General features: G+C 39.8%; 1 protein-coding gene across 4 annotated transcripts in view; it reads left to right on the top strand.

Annotated features, from left to right (window-relative positions):
• The window catches only part of atg5 (ATG5 autophagy related 5 homolog (S. cerevisiae)), a 97,457-nt gene that overhangs the window by 54,828 nt on the left and 20,341 nt on the right, over window positions 1-22,288 (top strand). For 3 of the 4 annotated variants that reach the window (XM_061915383.1, XM_061915384.1, XM_061915382.1), the window contains one exon: window positions 10,430-15,319. The exons of the other annotated variant lie outside the window; for it this stretch is intronic. In XM_061915383.1, the coding sequence (XP_061771367.1) occupies window positions 10,430-10,566 (137 nt within the window). In that variant the 3' untranslated portion in view covers window positions 10,567-15,319. Of the gene's footprint in view, window positions 1-10,429; window positions 15,320-22,288 lie in introns of those variants that run through there. 4 annotated transcript variants of the gene reach the window in all.

Raw genomic sequence — 22,288 nt, 5'->3', positions numbered from 1 at the left:
GAAAATGATTATATGGTGATATTCGAGTAAACGCTCTCACTCAGTTGCTTTTTTGCTGCGGGCATTACACTACGGCAGACCTGGGCCACATGCGGCCCGTTAAGCTTTTCAATCTAGCCCGCCGGACATTCCCAAATATTTTTTTCAGATCTTAAAGATGGAAAGTGTAGCTGCCATTATGATGTGCAGTCATGTTTTCTAATGACCGTAAGTCTTCAACTATACTAACTCTTTTAATGGTTGGAATATGCGCTTATGGATGATATACCAGTTATATAATTCACTTCACATCTAATTACCGTATTTTTCGGAGTATAAGTCGCTCCCGAGTATAAGTCGCACCTGCCGAAAATGCATAATAAAGAAGGAAAAAAACATAAATACGTCGCATTTTGGGGGGAAATTTATTTGATAAAACCCAACACCAATAATAGACATTTGAAAGGCAATTTAAAATGAATAAAGAATAGTGGACAAAAGGCTGAATAAGTGCATGTTATATGTTAGCGTAACATATTATGGTAAGAGTCATTCAAAAAACTATAACATATAGAACATGCTATACGTTTACCAAACAATCTGTCACTCCTAATCGCTAAATCTTATACCTCTAGTCTTTTACGGGAATGAGCTAAATAATATTATTTGATATTTTACGGTAATGTGTTAATAATTTCACACATAAGTCGCTCCTGAGTATAAGTCGCACCCACGGCCAAACTATGAAAAAAAACTGCGACTTATAGTCCGAAAAATACGGTAGTTACTATGGTAATCTAATGAGTTACTATGTGTCATGTTCTGGGGATCATGTTTAGTTTGGCTATGTTTTCTTTGGTTTTTGGATATTGTCAGTTGCTGTTTTTTCACTACCTGCTTTGTTTCCATGACACGCACCTGATTCATTTGGACTCATGCACCTGTTGTCAATCACCAAATCACTATTTAAGCCTGCAGTTGCCAGGCAGACAGCCTGGCGACATCACCCACTATACACCCTTGTTATTCTGGGACGGCGTGGCGCGGTTGGGAGAGTGGCCGTGCGCAACCCGAGGGTGCCTGGTTCAATCCCCACCTAGTACAAACCTCGTCACGTCCGTAGTGTCCTGAGCAAGACACTTCACCCTTGCTCCTGATGGGTGCTGGTTAGCGCCTTGCATGGCAGCTTTCTCCATCAGTGTGTGAATGTGTGTGTGAATGGGTGAACGTGGAAGTACTGTCAAAGCACTTTGAGTACCTTGAAGGTAGAAAAGCGTTATACAAGTACCACCCATTTACCATTTAGTTATTCATGCTGATGATCCATGTGGCTCTTTTTCATGCTCATTTCTCGTTCCAAGTAAGTTTTCTTTATTCATGCCATAGTTTCCAAGTCTTGTTTTACGTATGTCCATAGTTCTGCCTTTGTGCGAGTTTTTGTTTATACCCTTTGTTTTTGTAGCACTTTTGAGTGTTAAAATGAAAAGATATCATCACCTTCACGCCATGTCCGATCCAGTCGCTTCGCAGCTCGGGAAAACAATCCACACCATAGTCCTAGTCTTGACACTATGGTCATCTACGTCACAGCAGCTCAGACGAGGCACCAAGCAGTGTGGGTGGGAAGCATTTCCACAAACGCGGAAGGAGATTTTCACAACAAAGTTCTAAAGCTTAGCGGTGTATCAGATATTTCAGATTTTAGGTGCGTTTATTTTGTATCCCTCGCGTTCATATTTCACTGTTTTTTGCATTTTTGTTGCGTTTAACTTGATTGTAAAATATGTGGATCAAAACGGGGCGTGACATATTTTGTCAATATTCAGTGTTTTATCATTCATAAAAACATGTAAAATTCCATTACGTTTTTAAGGCGGTTTTTCATAATGTTTTTTAGCATTCAATCAGACATTATTGTGAGGTTTTGTATTAGTGTTCCTAAAAATAGATATACCGGCCCTCCAGACACGTTTTTGTTCTCTAAATGTGTCCCCCGGGTCCAAATAATTGCCCAGGCCTGCACTACAGGCTCTTCCCACTCTTTCGTGTCTCTCGTTCTCACAGAGACGTAAATCAAGCGCACCTTCTTACATACGTCACAAACTGTCATGTTTGCAACGTCATACGCTCTCGTGGAGCAGGGAGGGTCTGGGGGGGTGAGATGGAGTTTGAGCTCAAACTTTCTGCAATTTAGAGGAAAAGTAGGGGATTCCTGGTCTGATGTTCCCAGCGCACAGCAGGAAAAAGTCGTGCAGCGGCGTGCGCACCAGGTGTGCTGTTGAGCAACTTTTCAAGCCATTCTTGTAAGCGTACATGTGGAACCAGCTTTGATGTTATTTGTCTTGTTGTGTTGGGAACAAGCAAAGAAGTTTCCAAATAGTGTCTGTAACACGGCAGTAAAACAGCTGAGAAAAAAAAACCAGAAGTCATCGCCATGGACACACCAGCTGCGGAAGCTAGCTCTCCAATCAGCTAAACAGACTCAATAACTCCACGGTGATGTTTTGGTGAATTCACTGACAAATTTGTGAAACTAAAACAGTACAAAAAGGATGTTGTGAGTAAGGGATGTCCAAACCTTTTGTCCGGGGGCCGCATTGGGCTTGAAAAAATTTGGTTGAGGCCGACTGCATGTAAAGTAAGTACACACACACATATATATATATATATATATATGATATATATATATATATATATATATATATATATATATATATATAGTATATAAATATTGGCCTTAGAGTGTGAGTGTTGTCTGTCTATCTGTGTTGGCCCTGCGATAAGGTGGCGACTTGTCCAGGGTGTACTGTGCCTTCCGCCCGATTGTAGCTGAGATAGGCACCAGCGCCCCCCGCAACTCCAAAAGGGAATAAGCGGTAGAAAATGGATGGAGGGATGTGTGTGTATATATATATATACATATACATATATATATATATATATACACATATGTATATATATGTGTATATATATATATTTTCTCTCTCTCTATATATATACATATATATGTATATATACACATATGTATATGTATATACTGTATATATATACATATATATGTATATATACACACATGTATATATATACATATTTCTAAATATATGCATATATGTGTATTTGCATATATGCATATGTAAATTATATACATATATATTTATGTATATATATATATTTGTGTGTCTATATGTGTGTATATATGTGTGTATGTATATGTGTATATGTATATATTTATAAATATATATATATATACATATATGTATATATTTGTGTGTCTAAATGTGTGTATGTATGTGTGTATATGTGTGTATATATATACACATACATGTGTGTGTATATATATATATATATATATGTCTGTGTGTTGTATATATACATATATATATGTATATATATTTATTTATATATACAATATATATAGGTCTACACAATATATTAATATAATGGATTTATAATGACTAATTAATATAATTGGATATTAACACTATATAAAAATTGGACTCTACCTTGTTTACTTCTGTGACAACCTTCTCAAAGTTTTGCAGTCAATCAGAAATATCAATCAGCTAAAAAGCCAAACAAGGATAAGTGTGGAGATAGTGTTTTGCATTTTTCATGCTCTGTAATAGATTTACATAGGTGTAATTCTGAATTTTTTAATGTTTTTTTTTTTTTTTATGTCCACAAATTGTGTTATATTGTGTTTTGTGACCATGTCTGTTGCCATTTTTTATTGGTTCGATTGTGTTTTTATTTTTATTTTGCACCATGACTATGGAAGGTTGTTTCTACTGGGTCAATACAAGTACATGCAGGTTTCATTTAAAGAATGCTTGGTTTCATTTAAATAATCCTTATTGACCATAGGCCTGAATTACTGTGTAGAGTGCAGAGAGACTAAAATCACAACAACTGTTTGTGTGTCACGGTCAGTACTCGACACCTAAGAAGAGGGTAGATCTATGAGCTGGTGGTGTCAAAACCAAGAGTGCTATCAGCGTATGATCGATACAAGACTTTTAAGGTCAATATATTAATTTTCTCTAAATCATTGTTTTCTAGTTATTGTTTACAAATTCAGGAAATAATTCCCTGAACACAGGAGGACTTTGAGGGCAACGACCAAAAAAAAAAAAAAAGTAGTACTTTTTACATTTGTTTCGTTATTGTGTATTATGAGCTTTATTTAGATCAAACAATTGTATGTAAAAAAAAAAAGAGAAAATACAAAAGTAGGAACTAGTTTAAATATGGTGTTGATATTGTTGTACACTGTCATTAGCCTTTAACATAAATTAGAACATTTACAGTTAGTAGGTGGGTTCGGGATCAACAGAAATAAACCCTGATTGGAAAACTTTTAGTTTTTTACTTTTTTATGGGCGGTGTTCAGGGTTTTTGTATTTCCTGGATCACATCGCTGACCGCATGCAGACGGGCACACACACACACACAGACACACACACCGGGGCGCAACAAGTGCCACCACGTAATATCAGGAGGGCGTTGATGCAGCCCGTCAACCGCTCCACCGAAACCTGCTGACTGTTTTTCCTCACAAAAAACGACTTTCTAAAATCATGCCGTCTTTGCTTGCGGCTTCAGATGTTCGGCATTGGCAGGCAGGCAAGTCCCCTTTTATGCTTTCAACGGCCATTTTGTAGTTGTCACTTTCCACTGGTTGTGCGGAGTCACAACAGGGCAGAATGGCCAACACACACACACACACACACACACATGCACAGTGTGAAACTACACATCGTCAGAGTGAAAGTTCAAAACTGGAATCACCAAAATAATCAACTGTCATCTCCCCATTCTCGTCCTGTTTGTTCATGTCTTAGAGCACCGGCCCGCCAGCGTACACAATTTGGACCATGGGACGTCCCGAGTTTTTAAATATATATATATATATATATATATATATATATATATATATATATATATATATATATATATATATATATATATATATAATGGGGCCATGTATTGTGAGATTTTTAGCCAAAACCATCTTCCATCAGTGAGAGCTTTGAATGGTTGACCAAATACTTATCTTCCACCATAATTTACAAACAAATTCTTTGAAATTCCTACAATATGAATACCTGAATTTTTTTTTTCACATTCTGTCTCTCACAGATGAAGTGTACCTATGCTGAAACTTACAGACCTCTGTCATCATTTTAAGTGGGAGAACTTGCACAATCGGTGGCTGACTTGAATGCTTTTTTGCCCCACTGTATGTATGTGTGTGTGTATATATATATATATATATATATATATATATATATATATATATATATAGGGGGTGTCAGGGAGACGTCCCTGTTCACTGCCCCGCCACCGGGAGATGCTCTGGGCTAAGGGGCGAAACATCAATGAGAGGTGGTCCCCAGCTGAAGACCCTGCAGCAAAACCTTTTCTGGTATGCGGTCAGGCTTAGGCCTGGCTCAGGGAAGAGGACGCCCCTGCCATGCACAGTCCACCACAGGCACCGGTGGAGGTGCGACAGGCCTAAGGCCCGGCAGCAAGACCACCTTGCTGTAATTAAAAATGCATTTCTGGAGACAGTGGCTACTGTGAATAGAGCAGTTGGAGTCCAGGGAAGACTGGGGGACAATCAGGAGAGACTGGTGGCAGCAGGATAGACTGCACCGGGAGAGGCGGGCTAGTAACCCTACCCTCTAGTTTTCCAAGAGGAAGACACCCAAAGCCTACTACGAAGACAAAACAGAGAAAACAACCCGATGGCCCTCCGAGAGGCGGGATGGAAGAAGGGCCAACAAGGACGGATCACACGGTAACGACCGCAAGGATATCGGCAAAAGAGAAGGTCCCAAGGAAGTGTGGGTGCGGCTAGGAGAAAACAACAACTTTAAGGGGGCTTTACATCCACATGGGAAAGATGAAGTGTGGTGGTTGGAACCTGATGCAACCTTGCACTGCCACGGCAAGGGCAGGTCAGACAAATGGGATCCAAGGCCGGGTAGCCAACCACAGTGCCAACGGGCCCAATGTTGCAGAGGTAGAGCGGGAAGAAAGGAGGCAGGAAGGAGAAAGGGATGTTGACGAGCCCCAAGAAGTGAACCCAGTAGCACCCACAAGCGACCCAAGAATAGAGTCAAGTCAAAGGGACAGGAGCCTGAAAAACCCACTCCGAAGGAACAAGATCACGTGGCCTAAGGCCAACAAGACCGAGGAGTGGAGGAAGCTGGATGAACATCTCAGCGGGCTGCTGCAAAATGCGCTGCGCGGGTCAGTGGTAGCCAAGTTAAACTTGTTCGCGGAAATCCTCTATGAAGAATGCAGCAACAGGTATGGCGAGGTGACCATCAGAGAGGCCACAATAAGACCAAAGAGCAGGAGGGAGAAAGAAATTGATGACCTGGTGGCAAACAGAAGGCAGCTACGTAAGTGTTGGAGCAAGGCAGAGGAGGCTGAGGAGGAGGGCCTGATAGCTCTCTGGGATGAGATCAGAAGACGCCTCACTAACCTCCGGAGGGCAGAACGTATCAGAAGACGGACAAAAAGGAAGGAGAATGAAAGGTCAAGTTTCTTCAGGAATCCATTCCGGCATGCAGGCGGGCTCCTTGAGGAGAAGACAAGTGGAACCCTGGATATCTCCAAAGAAGAACTGGAGGAGCACATCCGCACTCAGTACAGTGACCCAGCAAGGAACATCCCGCTAGGCTCCCCAGGGTATGTGCCCAGACCCTCAGAACCATCAGCCATGTTTGATACATCACCACCCAAGCTCAGCGAGGTCAGGCAGGTGATCCAGCGGGCAAGATCTGCTTCAACACCAGGCCCGAACGGAATACCGTACAGGCTGTACAAGAACTGCCCAGGAGTGTTGAAGCTGTTATGGACCCTGATGAGAATCGCCTGGACGCAGCAGACCATAGCATCCGAATGGCAGAGGGCAGTGGCAGTTTCTATTCCCAAACAACAAAATGCTAAGACCATCGAGCAGTTTAGGAGCATAGCCCTACAGAACGTGGAGGGAAAAGTTTTCTTTTCTGTGATGGCGAGAAGAATGACTACCTACCTCACGGAGAACAACTACATTGACACCAGCTGCCAGAAAGCCGGGATTCCAGGTTTTCCTGGTTGCGTAGAGCATGCGTCAATCATTTGGGAACAGATCCAGACCACCAAGAGGGAGAAGAAAGATCTGCACTTCATATGGTTAGATCTAGCCAATGCCTATGGGTCAGTGCCACACCTGCTCATAGACTATGCCATGGAATTCTTCTACATCCCAGATAACATCAGGACCATGATCAAGATCTACTTCCAGGACATGCACATGTGCTTTGCACTGAAGAAGGTGATCACTGGCTGGCAACAACTGGAGGTAGGGATCGCAATGGGATGCTCCATTTCACCCATCCTCTTCGTGGCAGCTTTTGAGGTCATCCTGATCGGGGCAAGGCAGGTGGTGGGTGGTGTCCGGCTGCCTGCAGGCCAGAGGCTACCGCCCCTAAGGAGCTATATGGACGACATCACCTGCCTGCTACGAACCGCCCCATGCACATCCAGGCTACTTAAGAGGCTGGATGAGCTGATCACCTGGGCCAGGATGAAGTTCAAGCCTCAGAAGTCAAGGAGCCTCTCAAAGCGAAAGGGGGAGAGAAACGACCGAGTCACCTTCACCATCAGCGGAGAAGACATCCCACGCATTGTGGATCAGCCCATCCGAAGCCTGGGAAGACTCTATACACCTGGTCTCTTAGACAAGGACATGGAAAATCATTCTCCAGCAGCTTTCAGAGGGCATGTCTAAGATCGATGCAAGCCAGCTACCTGGGAAATACAAGGTGTGGTGTTATCACTTCACCCTGTACCCAAGGATAATGTGGCCTATGAAGCTGTGTGAAGTCACAACATCTGCCGTAAGTCGGATGGAATCCAAAGCCAACTCTTTCATCCGAAAATGGCTTGGCCTGCCACGGTGCTTCTCAGCTGCTGGCCTGTATGGATGGAACTCACTCCAGCTACCCCTGAAATCTATCACCCTGGGCTACAGGCAGGAAAAGGCAAGGCTGGTGATGGAGTTAAGGGACTCCTCCGACAGGGCAGTGGCGGATGCAAATGCCAGAGTCGAGACTGGAAGGAAGTGGAGGGCCAAGGAGGAGGTCCAGAAGGCGATAGGGAGACTGCAACATCAAGAAGTCGTGGGCATGGTCCAAACAGGCCAGGCAGGCCTTGGATGGAACGATCCACCAATCCTATGGTCCAAGGCAGGCAGGCAGGAAGGAGAGGAAGGACCTTGTTGTTGCTGAGGTCACCAGGATTGAGCAGGAGGAGCTTAGAGTAAGGTCTGTGGCACAAGGGCAGCAGGGGAGGTGGACAACTTGGGAGGGTGTCTCGAGCCGAGCAATCAGCTGGGCAGATTTCTGGAAACTACCACAGGCTCGGCTCAGTTTCCTCATCAGGGCAACATACGACACTCTCCCGAGCCCCAAAAACCTCCACCAATGGCTTGGCACAGAACAATCCTGCAACCTCTGCGGGACCATCAATGCCTCACTTCAGCATGTTCTGTCAGGCTGCAAAATGGCTCTGACACAGGGTCGGCTCAGATGGTGGCACGACCAAGTACTCAACAAGCTGGCAGAGGTGCTGGAGAAAAGTCGGCAGGAGGCAAACAACCAGAGTCCAGCAGAACGCCAATGCGGGATCCACTTCCAAAGGCAGGGGGGACCTGTGACACATTCCAGCAAGAGACCACCCGCCAAATTGTTAACTCCAGGGGCAGCGTGGAGGATGGAAGTGGACCTTGGTAGGCAGCTACAGTTCCCACAGGAGATATGCAGCACCACCTTAAGACCAGATGTGGTGCTGTGGTCTGAAGCTGTGAAGTCAGTAGTACTGATTGAGCTGACAGTGCCATGGGAGGAGGGACTGGAAGCTGCTTACGAGAGAAAGAAGGCAAAATACGCAGACCTGGTCACAGAGTGTAGAGAAAGTGGATGGAGTGTGAGGCTGTATCTTGTGGAGGTGGGAGCCAGAGGCTTTGTGGGCAGGACAACACCACGCCTGCTCAGGGACTTGGGACTGCGTGGAGCCACCCTGAGCAGATCCACCAAGGAGCTTTCAGAAGCAGCGGAGAAAGCTAGCCACTGGCTCTGGCTGAAATGACGTGACAAGGCTTGGGGAGCAACATCTAACTAGGTTTTGCTGCAGGGGGTGTCAGGGAGACGTCCCTGTTCACTGCCCCGCCACCGGGAGATGTTCTGGGCTAAGGGGCGAAACATCAATGAGAGGTGGTCCCCAGCTGAAGACCCTGCAGCAAAACCTTTTCTGGTATGTGGTCAGGCTTAGGCCTGGCTCAGGGAAGAGGACGCCCCTGCCATGCACAGTCCACCACAGGCACCGGTGGAGGTGCGACAGGCCTAAGGCCCGGCAGCAAGACCTTGCTGTAATTAAAAACACATACATACAGTGGGGCAAAAAGTATTCATATATATACATATATATATATATATATATATATATATACATATATATATATATACATATACATATATATATATATATATATATATATATATATATATATATATATATATATATATATATATATATATATATATATATATCAGTGGGATGGCACTTCACGTTCATATATGAGTCAACCCATAGGGTTCAATATGATGTCGGTCCACCTTTTGCAGCTATCACAGCTTCAACTCTTCTGAGAAGGCTGTCCACAAGGTCACGGAATGTGGTTATAGGAATGTCCCGCCGTTCTTCCTAAAGCGCATTGGTGAGGTCACATACTGATGTTGGTCGTGAAGTCCTGGCTCTCAGTCTCCGTTCTAATTCATCCCAAAGGTGTTGTATCGGGTTCAGGTCAGGACTCTGTGCAGGCCAGTCAAGTTCATCCACATTTCTTTATGGACCTTGCTTTATGTATGTATATATATATATATATATATATATATATATATATATATATATATATATATATATATATATATATATATATATATATATATATATATGTATATATATATATATATATATGTATATATATATATATATATATATATATATATATATATATATATATATATATATATATAAAATATCTAATCTCTATTTCACAAACAAATAGATATTCCGACCTCCGGACAATTTCTTTTAACCCAATTTGACCCCGGAATTTAAAAGTTTGGGCGCCACTTTCTTGCCGCGTTTCCTTGACAACCACCAAGGTGGTGCACCATGACCCCAGGATTGTTGAAGATATGACAGTTCATACAGAGCTACTAAAGTTAATGACTACCCTGTAGCATCCATGCCAGGCCACTAGATCATTTTTTTTTGCATTTTCAGTTAAAACAGATTAGTTTATCCTCCCCGCCTCACCCCAAAAAATTAATGAAACGTGCACATGGCCCCACCCACTCACACTGTCTTGCTTATTTGGGTTCCCATCCAGGTGAGCAGAAGCGCTACCAGGTTCTGATCCACGGCATCGAGCCGCTGCTGGAGACGCCGCTGCAGTGGCTCAGCGAGCATCTGAGCCACCCGGACAACTTCCTGCACATCTGCGTGGTCCCCGCCCCCACCGACTAAGGGCCCGCCCTCTTCCACTGTCCCCACGCAGAACGGCGTGGAAGGAGATGAAGTAAGGCACGCTCCCCTTCATCGATGACGTTTTTCCACCGTCTCTTCCTCTGACTAAAAGTCCAAGAGGAAGCACGATTGGACGAGTCGCCTTGGTTACCACATCCACAGTCTCATTTGCATAACATATCTGAGTTTACATGTCCCACCTTTACAAACTGGCCCATCCCGGACTGTGCCTGTGCATGGACCTGGACCTGGACGTGGACTCAGCCTGCACCAGGACCAGGTGCGCACACAAACACCAAGCAGGCCGCTCGAACTTTTTCTGATTCCCTTTTCACCTCCCGAGCAGCCGTGACGGAGCCGGCGGCTTTTGTCACGGCGCGGTCGACTTCTGTCGCAAGCAAAAGAATAAACGCCGTGTTTACGTCGCTCTTCTCGTATTCATGTGGCCGCGCCGCCGCCGCCGTCAAAGCCTCGCACGCCACGGCTCCGTTAAGCTGCGAGCGACGTGTTTGAAAGCTATTTCAATCACCTCCTTTGTTGACATTCCAGGGGCGCCACGAGGTTCTAAGGACGAGGCGGGGAATGAACGCACGTTTTGCAAAACTACAAACACTGGGGAATAATTGTATTATTATTGCTTTACTATTTTTACAACAAACACAAGGGAATTAAAGGGAAACTCACAGATTTATGATCATATTGAAGTCAATAATGTCAGTTTATTTAAACTCATATTGTGGCCACTTTAAATTTGTTGCAACTTAAAAAAAAATACAAAAAAAACCATAAATACATATTTATATAATAAATATATATATATTTTTTTTACATTCAAAACACTTCTTGTGGTCTGCATAACATGTAACATTTGCATAGATTTTGTTTTACAGTGTGAAATTACTGGCAAATATCTACACACAAAAATGTTTTTACTCATGCCCAAAAATTCGCATGTAAAAAAACTATTTTCGTCTTCAATTAAAAAAGATTCACAAGTAAGAAAAAAAAAAATAATAATTTCAATCAATTAAAAAAAAAACGATTCACTATTATAAAAACATGTTTTATTCAATTAGAAATTAAAGGGAAACTGACAGATTTATGATCATATTGAAGTCAATAATGTCAGTTTATATTTATTCAAACTCATATTTTGGCCACTTTAAAATTGTTGGAACTTAAAATAAAATACAAAAAACAAAATTATTTATAAAAAAAAAAAAATATATATATATATCTTTTTTTTTTTTTTTTTTTCTGCATTTAAAACACTTCTTTGAGGTCTGCATAACATGTAACATTTGCATAGATTTTGTTTTACAGAGTGAAATTACTGCCAAATATCTACACACACAAATGTTTTTACCCACGGCCAAAAATTCGCAAGTAAAAAAACTATTTTCTTCAATTAAAAAAAAGATTCACAAGTAAAAAAAAAATAAAAATTAGAGTCAATTCAAAAACAAACAATTCATTCATATAATAAAAAAATTTCTTCAATTAAAAATTAAATTAAAGGAAAACTGGCAGATTTATGATCATATTGAAGTCATTAATGTCAGTTTGTATTTATATAAACTCAAATTTTGGCCACTTTAAATTTGTTGCAACGTAAAAAAAATGAAAAAACACTAAACTATTTATAAAAATACTATGATTTTTTTTTCTTACATTTAAAACACTTTCTTGTGGTCTGCATAACATGTAACATTTGCATAGATTTTGTTTTAAAGAGTGAAATTACTGCCAAATAGTTGAATTCAATTAAAAAAACGATTCATGTTTATAAAAAACAATTAAAAAATAATTTTGCTAGTATAAAAACATTTATTTTCATTTAAAAAATGATCCGTAAGTAGTAAAAACAATTTTCTTTAATAAAAAATGATTCCAAAGTTAAAAAAAAAATGTTATAAAGAATGATCTGCAAGCATAAAAAGTATTTTATTTAATTAAAGTAAAACAATTCACAAGTACAAAATAATTTTCTTTGATTAATAAAATGATTCATAAATATAACAACATTTCTTCAATAAAAAACAATTAATTAGTAAAATAAACAATTGTTTTTTCAATCAAAAAACAATTTCCATCCATCCATCCATTTTCTACCGCTTATTCCCTTTCGGGGTCGCGGGGGGTGCTGGCGCCTATCTCAGCTACAATCGGGCGGAAGGCGCGGTACACCCTGGACAAGTCGCTACCTCATCACAGGGCCAACACAGATAGAAAAACAATTTGCAAGTTTAAAAAGAATTTCCTGCGAATAAAGCAAGTGACTTGAAGATAGGTATAAAGTCAAAATTCTGCCAACATTTTTTTTACTCGCACCCAATGATTCGTGGGTAAAAAAACATTTTTCTGCAAGTAAGAAGATGGTTCCCAAGTATAAAAACAATTTTGAGCAAGTAAAAAATGATTTGCAAGTATAAAAATGTTTTATTGAAAGTAATACAATGATTAGCAAGTATAAAAATAATTGTATTCAAATTTTAAAAAGATACACTAGCATAAAAACAATTTTATTTAATTAACAAAACGATTCGTGAGTATTGAAACACATTTTTTCAATTAAAAAAAAAATTTAGAAGTATAAAACCAATTTTCTTCAATTAAAAAACTACTTTCAAGTAAAAAAAATGTTTTCTTCAATTAAAAAAACTATTTGCAAGTAAAATAAAACAATTTGCAATAAGAAAAATATCTGTTAGTATAAAAAAAATCCTCCAAGGAAAAAAAAAGGTTTCTTCAATTAAAACCAACTATTTTCAAGTAAAATAAAACAATTTTCAATAAGAAAAATATTTGTAAGTATAAAACAAATTTATCCAAGTAAAAAAAAGGATTTGCAAGTCCTAAAACAATTTTCTTCAAGTTAAAACTTTTGGCAGTAATATTTCACACCTGTAATTTGCACTCTACAACAAGTAGAGTCAATTTAAGGCTATCAAATTTACTGTTTTTTGCACATGGTGCCCTCCGCCAAAAACAATTAGAAAAAGCAGGGTGGGGAGTAAAAATGCCCACGAAAGAAAAGGGAAACAAGCTCAACCTGTAAGGTACCACATTTTTTTCAGTATTCCCTTGTTTTAACCTCATGCAATGTTATTTATGATTTTCTTTGTTATTTTGGCGGACGGCACCATGCGCAAATCACACTAGCTCTGCACGCCTTAAATTGACTCCTGCCGTTGTAAAGTGCGAATTATGGATATTCTGAGTGCAAGTGTCTGGATCGGGGAGTGCGAAATTTTACTGCCAAATGTTATAATTTAAAGAAAATTGTTTTTATACCAGCAAATCCTTTTTTTTTTTTTTTTACTGGCAGAAAATTGCTTTTACTCACCAATCATTGTGGGTTTGTGGAGTTTGACAGCAATTTCACCCCAATTCCTGTCTTCAGCCACTTTTTGGCGACCTTAAAGGGGAACATTATCACAATTTATGAAGGGTTGAAACCAATAAAAATCAGTTCCCAGTGGCTTATTTTTTTTCGGAAGTTTTTCTCAAAATTTTACCCATCACGCAATATCCTGAAAAACATCTTCAAAGTGCCTGATTTACACCATCGCTATATCTACCTGTCTATTGTCCTGTGCCACCAGAAACAAACATGGCGGATAGCACAGAAAGGTATAGCATAGTAGCTCTGATTCAGACTCGGATTTCAGCGCCGTAAGCGATTCAACAGATTACGCATGTATTGAAACGGATGGTTGGAGTATAGAGGCAGGTACCGAAAATTAAATAAAAAAAGAAACAGAAGCTTTTGAGCCATATCACGACAGACAGCGGCACAGGAGGAAGTGCAGACGAATTTGGCGATCGCGTTCTAACCAACGATTGGTATGTGTTTGTTGGCATTAAATATGGGTGGAGGGAAAGGCTGGATGCAAATATAGCTACAAATGAGGCATAATAAATAGCATGTTAGCACCGATTAGCTGGCAGTCATGTCGTGAGCAAATATATCTGATTAGCACATAAGTCAATAACATCAACAAAACTCACCTTTGTGATTTCGTTGACTTTATTGTTGGAAATGCATCTGCTTTGAGTGTCGCAGGATATCCACACATTCTTGCCATCTCTGTTGTAGCATAGCTCTCGTCGGTACAGTGCGCGGAACAAACGAGGGACTTTCGCATCTTTTGGCCACTGGTGCAACTTGAATCCGTCCCTGATTATGTTGTTACACCCTCTGACAACACACCGGCGAGGCATGATGTCTCCAAGGTACGTAAAACAGTCGAAAAAACGGAAAATAACAGAGTTGATTTGACTTGGTGTGCGTAATGTGTTTGAGAAAATGGCGGATTGCTTCATGTTGTGACATCACGGGTGAAAGGTCATCCCTCCGACAGCGAACAATTGAAAGGCGTTTCAATCGCCAAATTCACCCTTTTAGAGTTTGGAAATCGGTTATAAAACATATGGTCTTTTTTCTGCAACATCAACGCTCACATAGGTCTGGTGATAATGTTCCCCTTTAAAAAAACAAGTCGTCCTCACCACGCCCCTGAGTGAAATTTCGTCCCCAGCCATGTTTTGTTATTTTTTTTTTTTTTTTAGCTTTCTTGCTTTTATTTGGCACTACATGGGAACCAATGGACATGGGTGACTGCCACCAGCCATCTTGAGTGTTTTGGAGCACAAGAAGGAAGGAAGCCAGGTCTGTAACTATACTGTCTGTATCTGCTAGATCCTGGACGTATACTTGGATATATCGACAATAAAATGCTTTTATATTCTATATCATGTTAATAATTCCACTGCTTTGATCCCCTTCTAAACAATGGGCTAAGGCTATAAGGTACGAACTACTTTGCTAAAGTAATAAATATATTTTTTTACTAATTGGTCCATTGCCAAACATCCATCCATCCATTTTCTACCGCTTATTCCCTTTGGGGTTGCGGGGGGCGCTGGTGCCTATTTCAGCTACAATGGGCGGAAGGCGGGGTACACCCTGGACAAGTCGCCAACTCATCGCAGCATTGCCAAACAGTAGACCCAATTAAAAGTAGTTTAGAAGAAAATAATTTTTTATTTTATTTTATTCTTATATTAGAAGGCTCAGCTAGCTATACAACAAATCGACCTAACATTGTAAACTAGGTGTGTTACGAATAGGTATCGATCTATATATATATATATATATATATATATATATATATATATATATATATATATCCATCCATCAATTTTCTACCGCTTATTCCCTTTTAATATATAAAGCGTGTGCACGAGGAAGAAGTGATCTTCTGTCTTTGAAGGGTACGACTTTTTCGCCCGTCTTCATCCTCACACTTTTTTTTTTTTTTTTTACGACTCACTGCCCCACCTCCTTCCTTAATCCTTGAGTTTAATTATCAACTGCCCCCCCCCCCCACCCCCCACCCCGAAGTCATTTGTACAACCCCCCCACTAATGAGACCACTAAAGTGTCCTGTCAGACGAGCCTCTGGCGTCTCAAAACTTTCATCTGTTGTGTACAAAATTACAGGCATCATTTATGGCCCCCTGCAGGGGTGTGTGTGTGTGTGTGTGTGTGTGTGTGTGTGTGTGTGTGTGTGTGTGTGTGTGTGTGTGTGTGTGTGTGTGTGTGTGTGTGTGTGTGTGTGTGTAGATGCCAGCTACATATGTGTGTCACATATGTCTTCACACCACCAAGCATAATGGGATGGCGATTTCATGGCGTCGACTCAAGCCCGGCGTCCACCGTGGGATGCGACACGTTTGTGTGTGTGTGTGTGATTGTTTCTACCCTTCTTGAGACATCAACAAGGAAAAGTATCTTCCATATGAGGAGGTGTGAACAAGTGAGGACATAAATCATGGTCCCAATACTGAAAACCATTGCATTTAATATAAAATGTGTCATTTGCACCCCTGGTGGTGACATCTATCAAAATGAGAGTGGTCCCAAAAAGGAGGGATTTTTCACATTGACTGTGTGTCGCTTTCAAAAGTGCTCCCCATCTAGTCAACATATGAAATAACAAGTGTGTGTAAGGAATTGAAATTTGTCCCCTTTGGCCAAAATGTATTAAAATAAATACATATGTATATAGAGACATAATGTAATAATCTGAAGTAAATAATGAAGATTAAAAACCAATTACAAACCAAAAATTAAATACAATTAACTAAGAACAGTCTTTTTCTCACAATGTGTCGACTTTTTTCCTGTAAAATTAGGAGCAATTTCTAATATTCTTTCTGTTAATGTAAGGTTGCAATATTTTTGTTTTAAAAATTTGTACCTTTTCTTCTAAAATAATTACTTTTTAACGCAAAACGGTGAAATTTGTCTTATAAAATTCGGACTTTTATCACGATATTGCCAATTTTGTTGTTGCTATTGTAAAATAGTGACATTTTTGGAGTAAAATAATGACTTTAGTTATCATTTTGCCTGATAAAATGCAGAGTATTGAGGTGGCGACTTGTCCAGGGTGTACCCCGCCTTCCGCCCGATTGTAGCTGAGATAGGCGCCAGCGCCCCCCGCGACCCCGAACGGGAATAAGCGGCAGAAAATGGATGGATGGATGTTTTTATAATATTGCCAACATTTTTAGGTTTTCTTCTAAAATTCTGACTTTTATCGAGTAAAATTAAAACTTTTTTCATAAAATTGCCAACAGTTTAAGCTTCTCTTGTAAATTACGACTGTTGAGTAAAATTCCAACTTTTATCATATTATTGCACACATGTTCAGTTTTTATTTTTTTCTTGTAAAATGTTGACTTTCGTTGAGTAAAATGAAGACTTTTATTATAATACTGCCAAAATTCTGTATACGTTTTTCTTGTGAAAATGTGACCTTTTTCTTGTGAAATTTCAACTCATTTTTCACAACAAGCTTTTTGATATATTTGCATAGTATGTACAGTATATATTATTAATGTTGTAAATACACATCTTTATATATCTAGAAAGTGTGTGTGTGTGTGTGTGTGTGTGTGTGTGTGTATGTGTGTGTGTGTGTGTGTGTGTGTGTGTGTGTGTGTGTGTGTGTGTGTGTGTGTGTGTGTTGTATTTCTAGCCTACTTGAGACATCAACAAGGAAAAGTATCTTCCATATGAGGAGTTGTGAACAAGTGAGGACATAAATCACGTTCCCAATAACATTGCATCTAATAGAGAATGTCTCATTTGCACCCTTGGTGGTGACATCTATCAAAATGAGCGTGGTCCCAAAAAGCTGGGAGTTTTCAAATTGACTGTGTGTCGCTTTTAAAAGTGCTCCCCCTCTGGTCAACATATGAAATAAGAAGTGTGTGTAAGGAATTTAAATCTGTCCCCTTTTTCCAAAATTAACTAAAAAAAGATTAAATAAATATGTACGTAGAGACATACTGTAATAACTTGAAGTAAATCGATCCATCCATCCATTTTCTACCGCTTGTCCCTTTTGGTGTCGTGGGCGGTCGCTGGCGCCTATCTCAGCTGCATTCGGGCGGTAAGATTAAAAACCAACTACATACCAAAAATAAAAAATAAATGAAGTTGACCAAAAGCCGTCTTTTTCTCACAATGTGTCGACTTTTTCCTTATAAGATTGGGAACAATTTTTCATATTCTTTCTGTGGCTGTAATATTGCAGTAGTTTCTCGTAGAATTATTAGTTTTTCATGTAAAATTATTACTTTTTAACGCTAAACTTTTATCAGAATATTGGCAATTTTTTTGTTGTTCTTGTAAAATAGTGACATTTTCTGAGTAAAATAATGACTTTTGTCATCATTTTGCCAAGTAAAATTACGATTTTTATTTTATTATTGCCAACATTTTGAGGTTTTCTTATAAAATTGTGACTTCTGTCTAGTAAAATTACGACTTTTTTCATAAAATTGCCAACATTTTAAGCTTCTCTTGTGAAATTGCGACTGTTATTGAGTAAAATTCCAACTTTTAAAAATTGCACAAATGTTGAGTTTTTCTTGTAATATTTTGACTTGCGTTGAGTAAAATGACGACTTTTATTATAGTACTGGCAAAATTCTATGTTTTTCTTGTGAAATTCCAATTCATTTTTCACAACAAGCTTTTTTTTAATATTTGCATAGCATGTATATATTATTAATGTTGTAAATACACATCTTTATATATCTAGAAAGGCTGGTCCAAAAGAGAGAGGCATTTTTCTCAGGTCCCCAGAGGGTCGGAAATACACGAATGTGTGTGTGTGTGTGTGTGTGTGTGTGTGTGTGTGTGTGTGTGTGTGTGTGTGTGTGTGTGTGTGTGTGTGTGTGTGTGTGTGTGTGTGTGTGTGTGTGTGTGTGTGTGTGTGTGTGTGATGAATCCCTCACGCCGCTGACACACACACTTTTACGGGCTTGTCTGAAACCGCCGTCTGAGCGCCAGCGTGGTGTCCTCCTGGCGCACGTGTGACGTGTTGCAATGGAACTTCCAACAGAAACACCAGCATGGCCTTCTCCATTAATAAAAACAAGACAAAAAAAAGTCCATAAAATATTTAGAAGTCCAGGTTTTGTCGTGATGCGTACACAAGCAGCGGTCTACACATTTGAAAGTATTCCAATTGTTGTGATTTTGGACTCTTCCGTTCCTTAGTTTGAGCACTTCCTGTTTATCTGGTCTCCATGGTTTCACATTGGTTCCACCACACCTGTTTTTCATTGATTGTTTTAGTATTTAGTCCTGCCTGCTACCTCAGTTCCTTCTGGTTGGTTTGTTTGCTACTTGCAACACGCACGTTGGTTCTTCTTTTTGTAATCACTATTGCTAAGTCTCGCCTTAGCTTCGCGTGCGCACTGCACGTCTATTCCTGTACTCTGCTCTAGTTGCTAATTATTAGCCTAGCTCTCCGTGCGTTCGGCACGCCTTTCTTTATATTTTGTACCAGTGTTATTTTATGTTTTGTATTAAATCAACTCTTACCTGCAACTCCTGCCTGTCTTGGTCCTCTTGCATCCCTGGGGTGACAACGCGCATCCACCATGCGTCGCCATCGTGTCACCAATAGCTGTTCGATTCGCTCTATTTGCGTCCTTTTCTGGTTACACAAGTTTACATAGCGGCAAATATGCGTTTCATTCGTTCATTCACTTTGCATGCTGCTTGGAGACATTTTGGTGACGTCACTTCCTGTACAAGCGCAAAATAATATGCCAGAGCGGACTTTTATTACAGCAAAGAGAAGGCACTACCGGGACACAAGCCGATGAAGGATCGCCTCAAACCACTAGTTCAAATTACGTTTCTTTTTTAGTTTTTTGGTGGGGAGGAGGGTGCATGAGTACATGCTTCATCAGTATTATGCTATAGCGAGGCACTAAGTGTTCTCATCACCAGGGTGGGGATTGATCGATAGGCCGGATGTGACTATAAACATGTGGTAACCGAATGAAAGTAGTTATATAAGGAAGTCTGATGATAAACTCATATCCTCATAAAAGACAATATGAGTTTGTTCGTGTATATATGTATATATATATATATATATATATATATATATATATATATATATATATATATATATATATATACATATATATATATACGTTAATCAATTCATGGTACATATATATATATTTATATATATATATATATATGTAGGTGTGGGAAAAATCACAAGACTACTTCGTCTCTTACAGAACTGTGTCATTAGGGGTTCCCTCAATCATCAGGAGATTTTAATGGAAGCATTCACATACAATGGTTTATATAGGGCACAGAGTGGGTGGGTACAGGCAGGCGTAGGGGCGTGGTGATTGGCTCATGTGTTACCTAGGAGGTGTTTCCGTCTGTGGCGGCATGTTGAAATGATTTCACTGCGCTTGTTAAGGGATGATAGATCTGGATGATATATAATAAACAGTTTCTCTTTTAAGCATAGGTTGCATCTTTTATTACCACTGTTGTAAGGTGTGCTGGATGCAAGAATTTGCCATGTTATTGAATATTCAACATTATTGTCTTTGAGGTTCCAAATGTGTTTGCTGAGTTCTGTAGAATTCCGCAACGTCTGGTTTCTAAAGGAGGTGTTGTGATTATTCCATCTTGTTTTGAACGCTCCTTCGGTTAATCCTACGTACGTGTCGGATGTGTTAATGTCCTTGCGTGTTACCCTTGCTTGGTAAACGACTGATGTCTGTAAGCACCCTTCGTTGAGAGGGTAATCAGGTTTCTTGCGACAGTTACATTCCTTATTGGTTTCAGAGTCGTTTAGTCTGGGGGTGGGCAGTCCTTTTGCAATTGCTTTGTTGTGGTTTGAAATGATTTGTTGTATGTTATTCATACAGCTGTAGCTCAATTTAATGTTGTTCTTGTTGAATATTTTTCCTAGGGTGTTGCCTTTGGGGAAGTGTTTGTCGATCAGAGCGAGGAACTTGCGGCCGATGTTGGTTGAGACGTTTTTGCTGAATGGCGGATTGTACCAGATGATGTTGTTTCGTTTTCTGCTCTTTTTTGGTTGGTTTCCTGGAGTGGGTTCATAGGTGAGGGTGAAGTTGTATCCGCTTTCATCAAGTGCTTTCTGGTACGGGGGGGTTGCTTGGTAGAATTCAGTTTTGGTAGATGACAGCATCGATAGCCTTTTATTAATTCCGGTAGGTATTCTTTTCGTGGTGGTGGGTGGGTGGGTGGTTGCTGTCATGGTGCACGTATTGGAGTGTTGTGTTGGGTTTCGTGAATGGTTGGTAGCTGTTATTTCTCAGGTTGAAAGTGACGTTGAGGAAGTTGACGGTTTGCTTGTTGGCTTCAATCGTGATCCGTAGGCTGTTTTCTTTGAAGATTTGGCATATGCGCTTCTTGGTGTTCTCGCTGCTCCTTGGCGAGGCGCGGCACACTGCCAGTCCGTCATCACGGTAAATACCAAGGTTCAGGTTGAGGCTAGCAAGCTGGGAGAGGAGGAAACTCCCAACGAGTTCGCACGTTTCTGCTCCGTCAAAACTCCCCATAGCAACGAAAAAGTGTGCTTTCCACCGCATCCTTCTTAGGATGTGTTCCGTCTTTTCTATGAGTCCTTGCTTGTAGTCCTTCTGCGCGGGTATGTGAATGTTCTTCGTGGAGTAGTCGATGCTAATTTTTCCATTTCGGATCGTCGTACAGTGCTCAACAAATGACAATTTGGAGCGGGATATGTCTTGATTGGATTATCCAGAGAATAGTGCTCGATACCGTGGTACAGCGCGATATGTAGGTGTGGGAAAAATCACAAGCTTGAGATTTTTCCCACACCTACATATTGCGCTCTACCACGGTATCGAGCACTATTTTCTGGATAATCCAATCAAGACATATATATATATATATATATATGTACCATATATATATATATATATATATATATATATATATATATATATATATATATATATATATATATATATATACATATATATAAAAGTTTTCAATAAAAAAAAATCAAATGTATGTGTATATACATGTATATATGTATATATATATATATGTATGTAAATGTTTATATGTGTATGTATTTTATATGTTTATATGTATATTTCGGTGTGTATGAATACATATACATGGATATGTGTGTATATGTATACGTGTATTTGTATGTATATATGTGTGTATGTATGCATATACATGGATAGATAGATAGATAGATAGATAGATAGATAGATAGATAGATAGATAGATAGTACTTTATTGATTCCTTCAGGAGAGTTCCTTCAGGAAAATTAAACTTCCAGCAGCAATGTACAGAATAGAGATCAATTTAAAAGTAAA

This window comes from Nerophis ophidion, linkage group LG11, assembly GCF_033978795.1.
Source record: "Nerophis ophidion isolate RoL-2023_Sa linkage group LG11, RoL_Noph_v1.0, whole genome shotgun sequence".
NCBI lineage: Eukaryota > Metazoa > Chordata > Actinopteri > Syngnathiformes > Syngnathidae > Nerophis > Nerophis ophidion.
The sequence above is the reverse complement of the archived record's forward strand: the minus strand, read 5'-3'. Positions and strand labels throughout refer to the sequence as shown.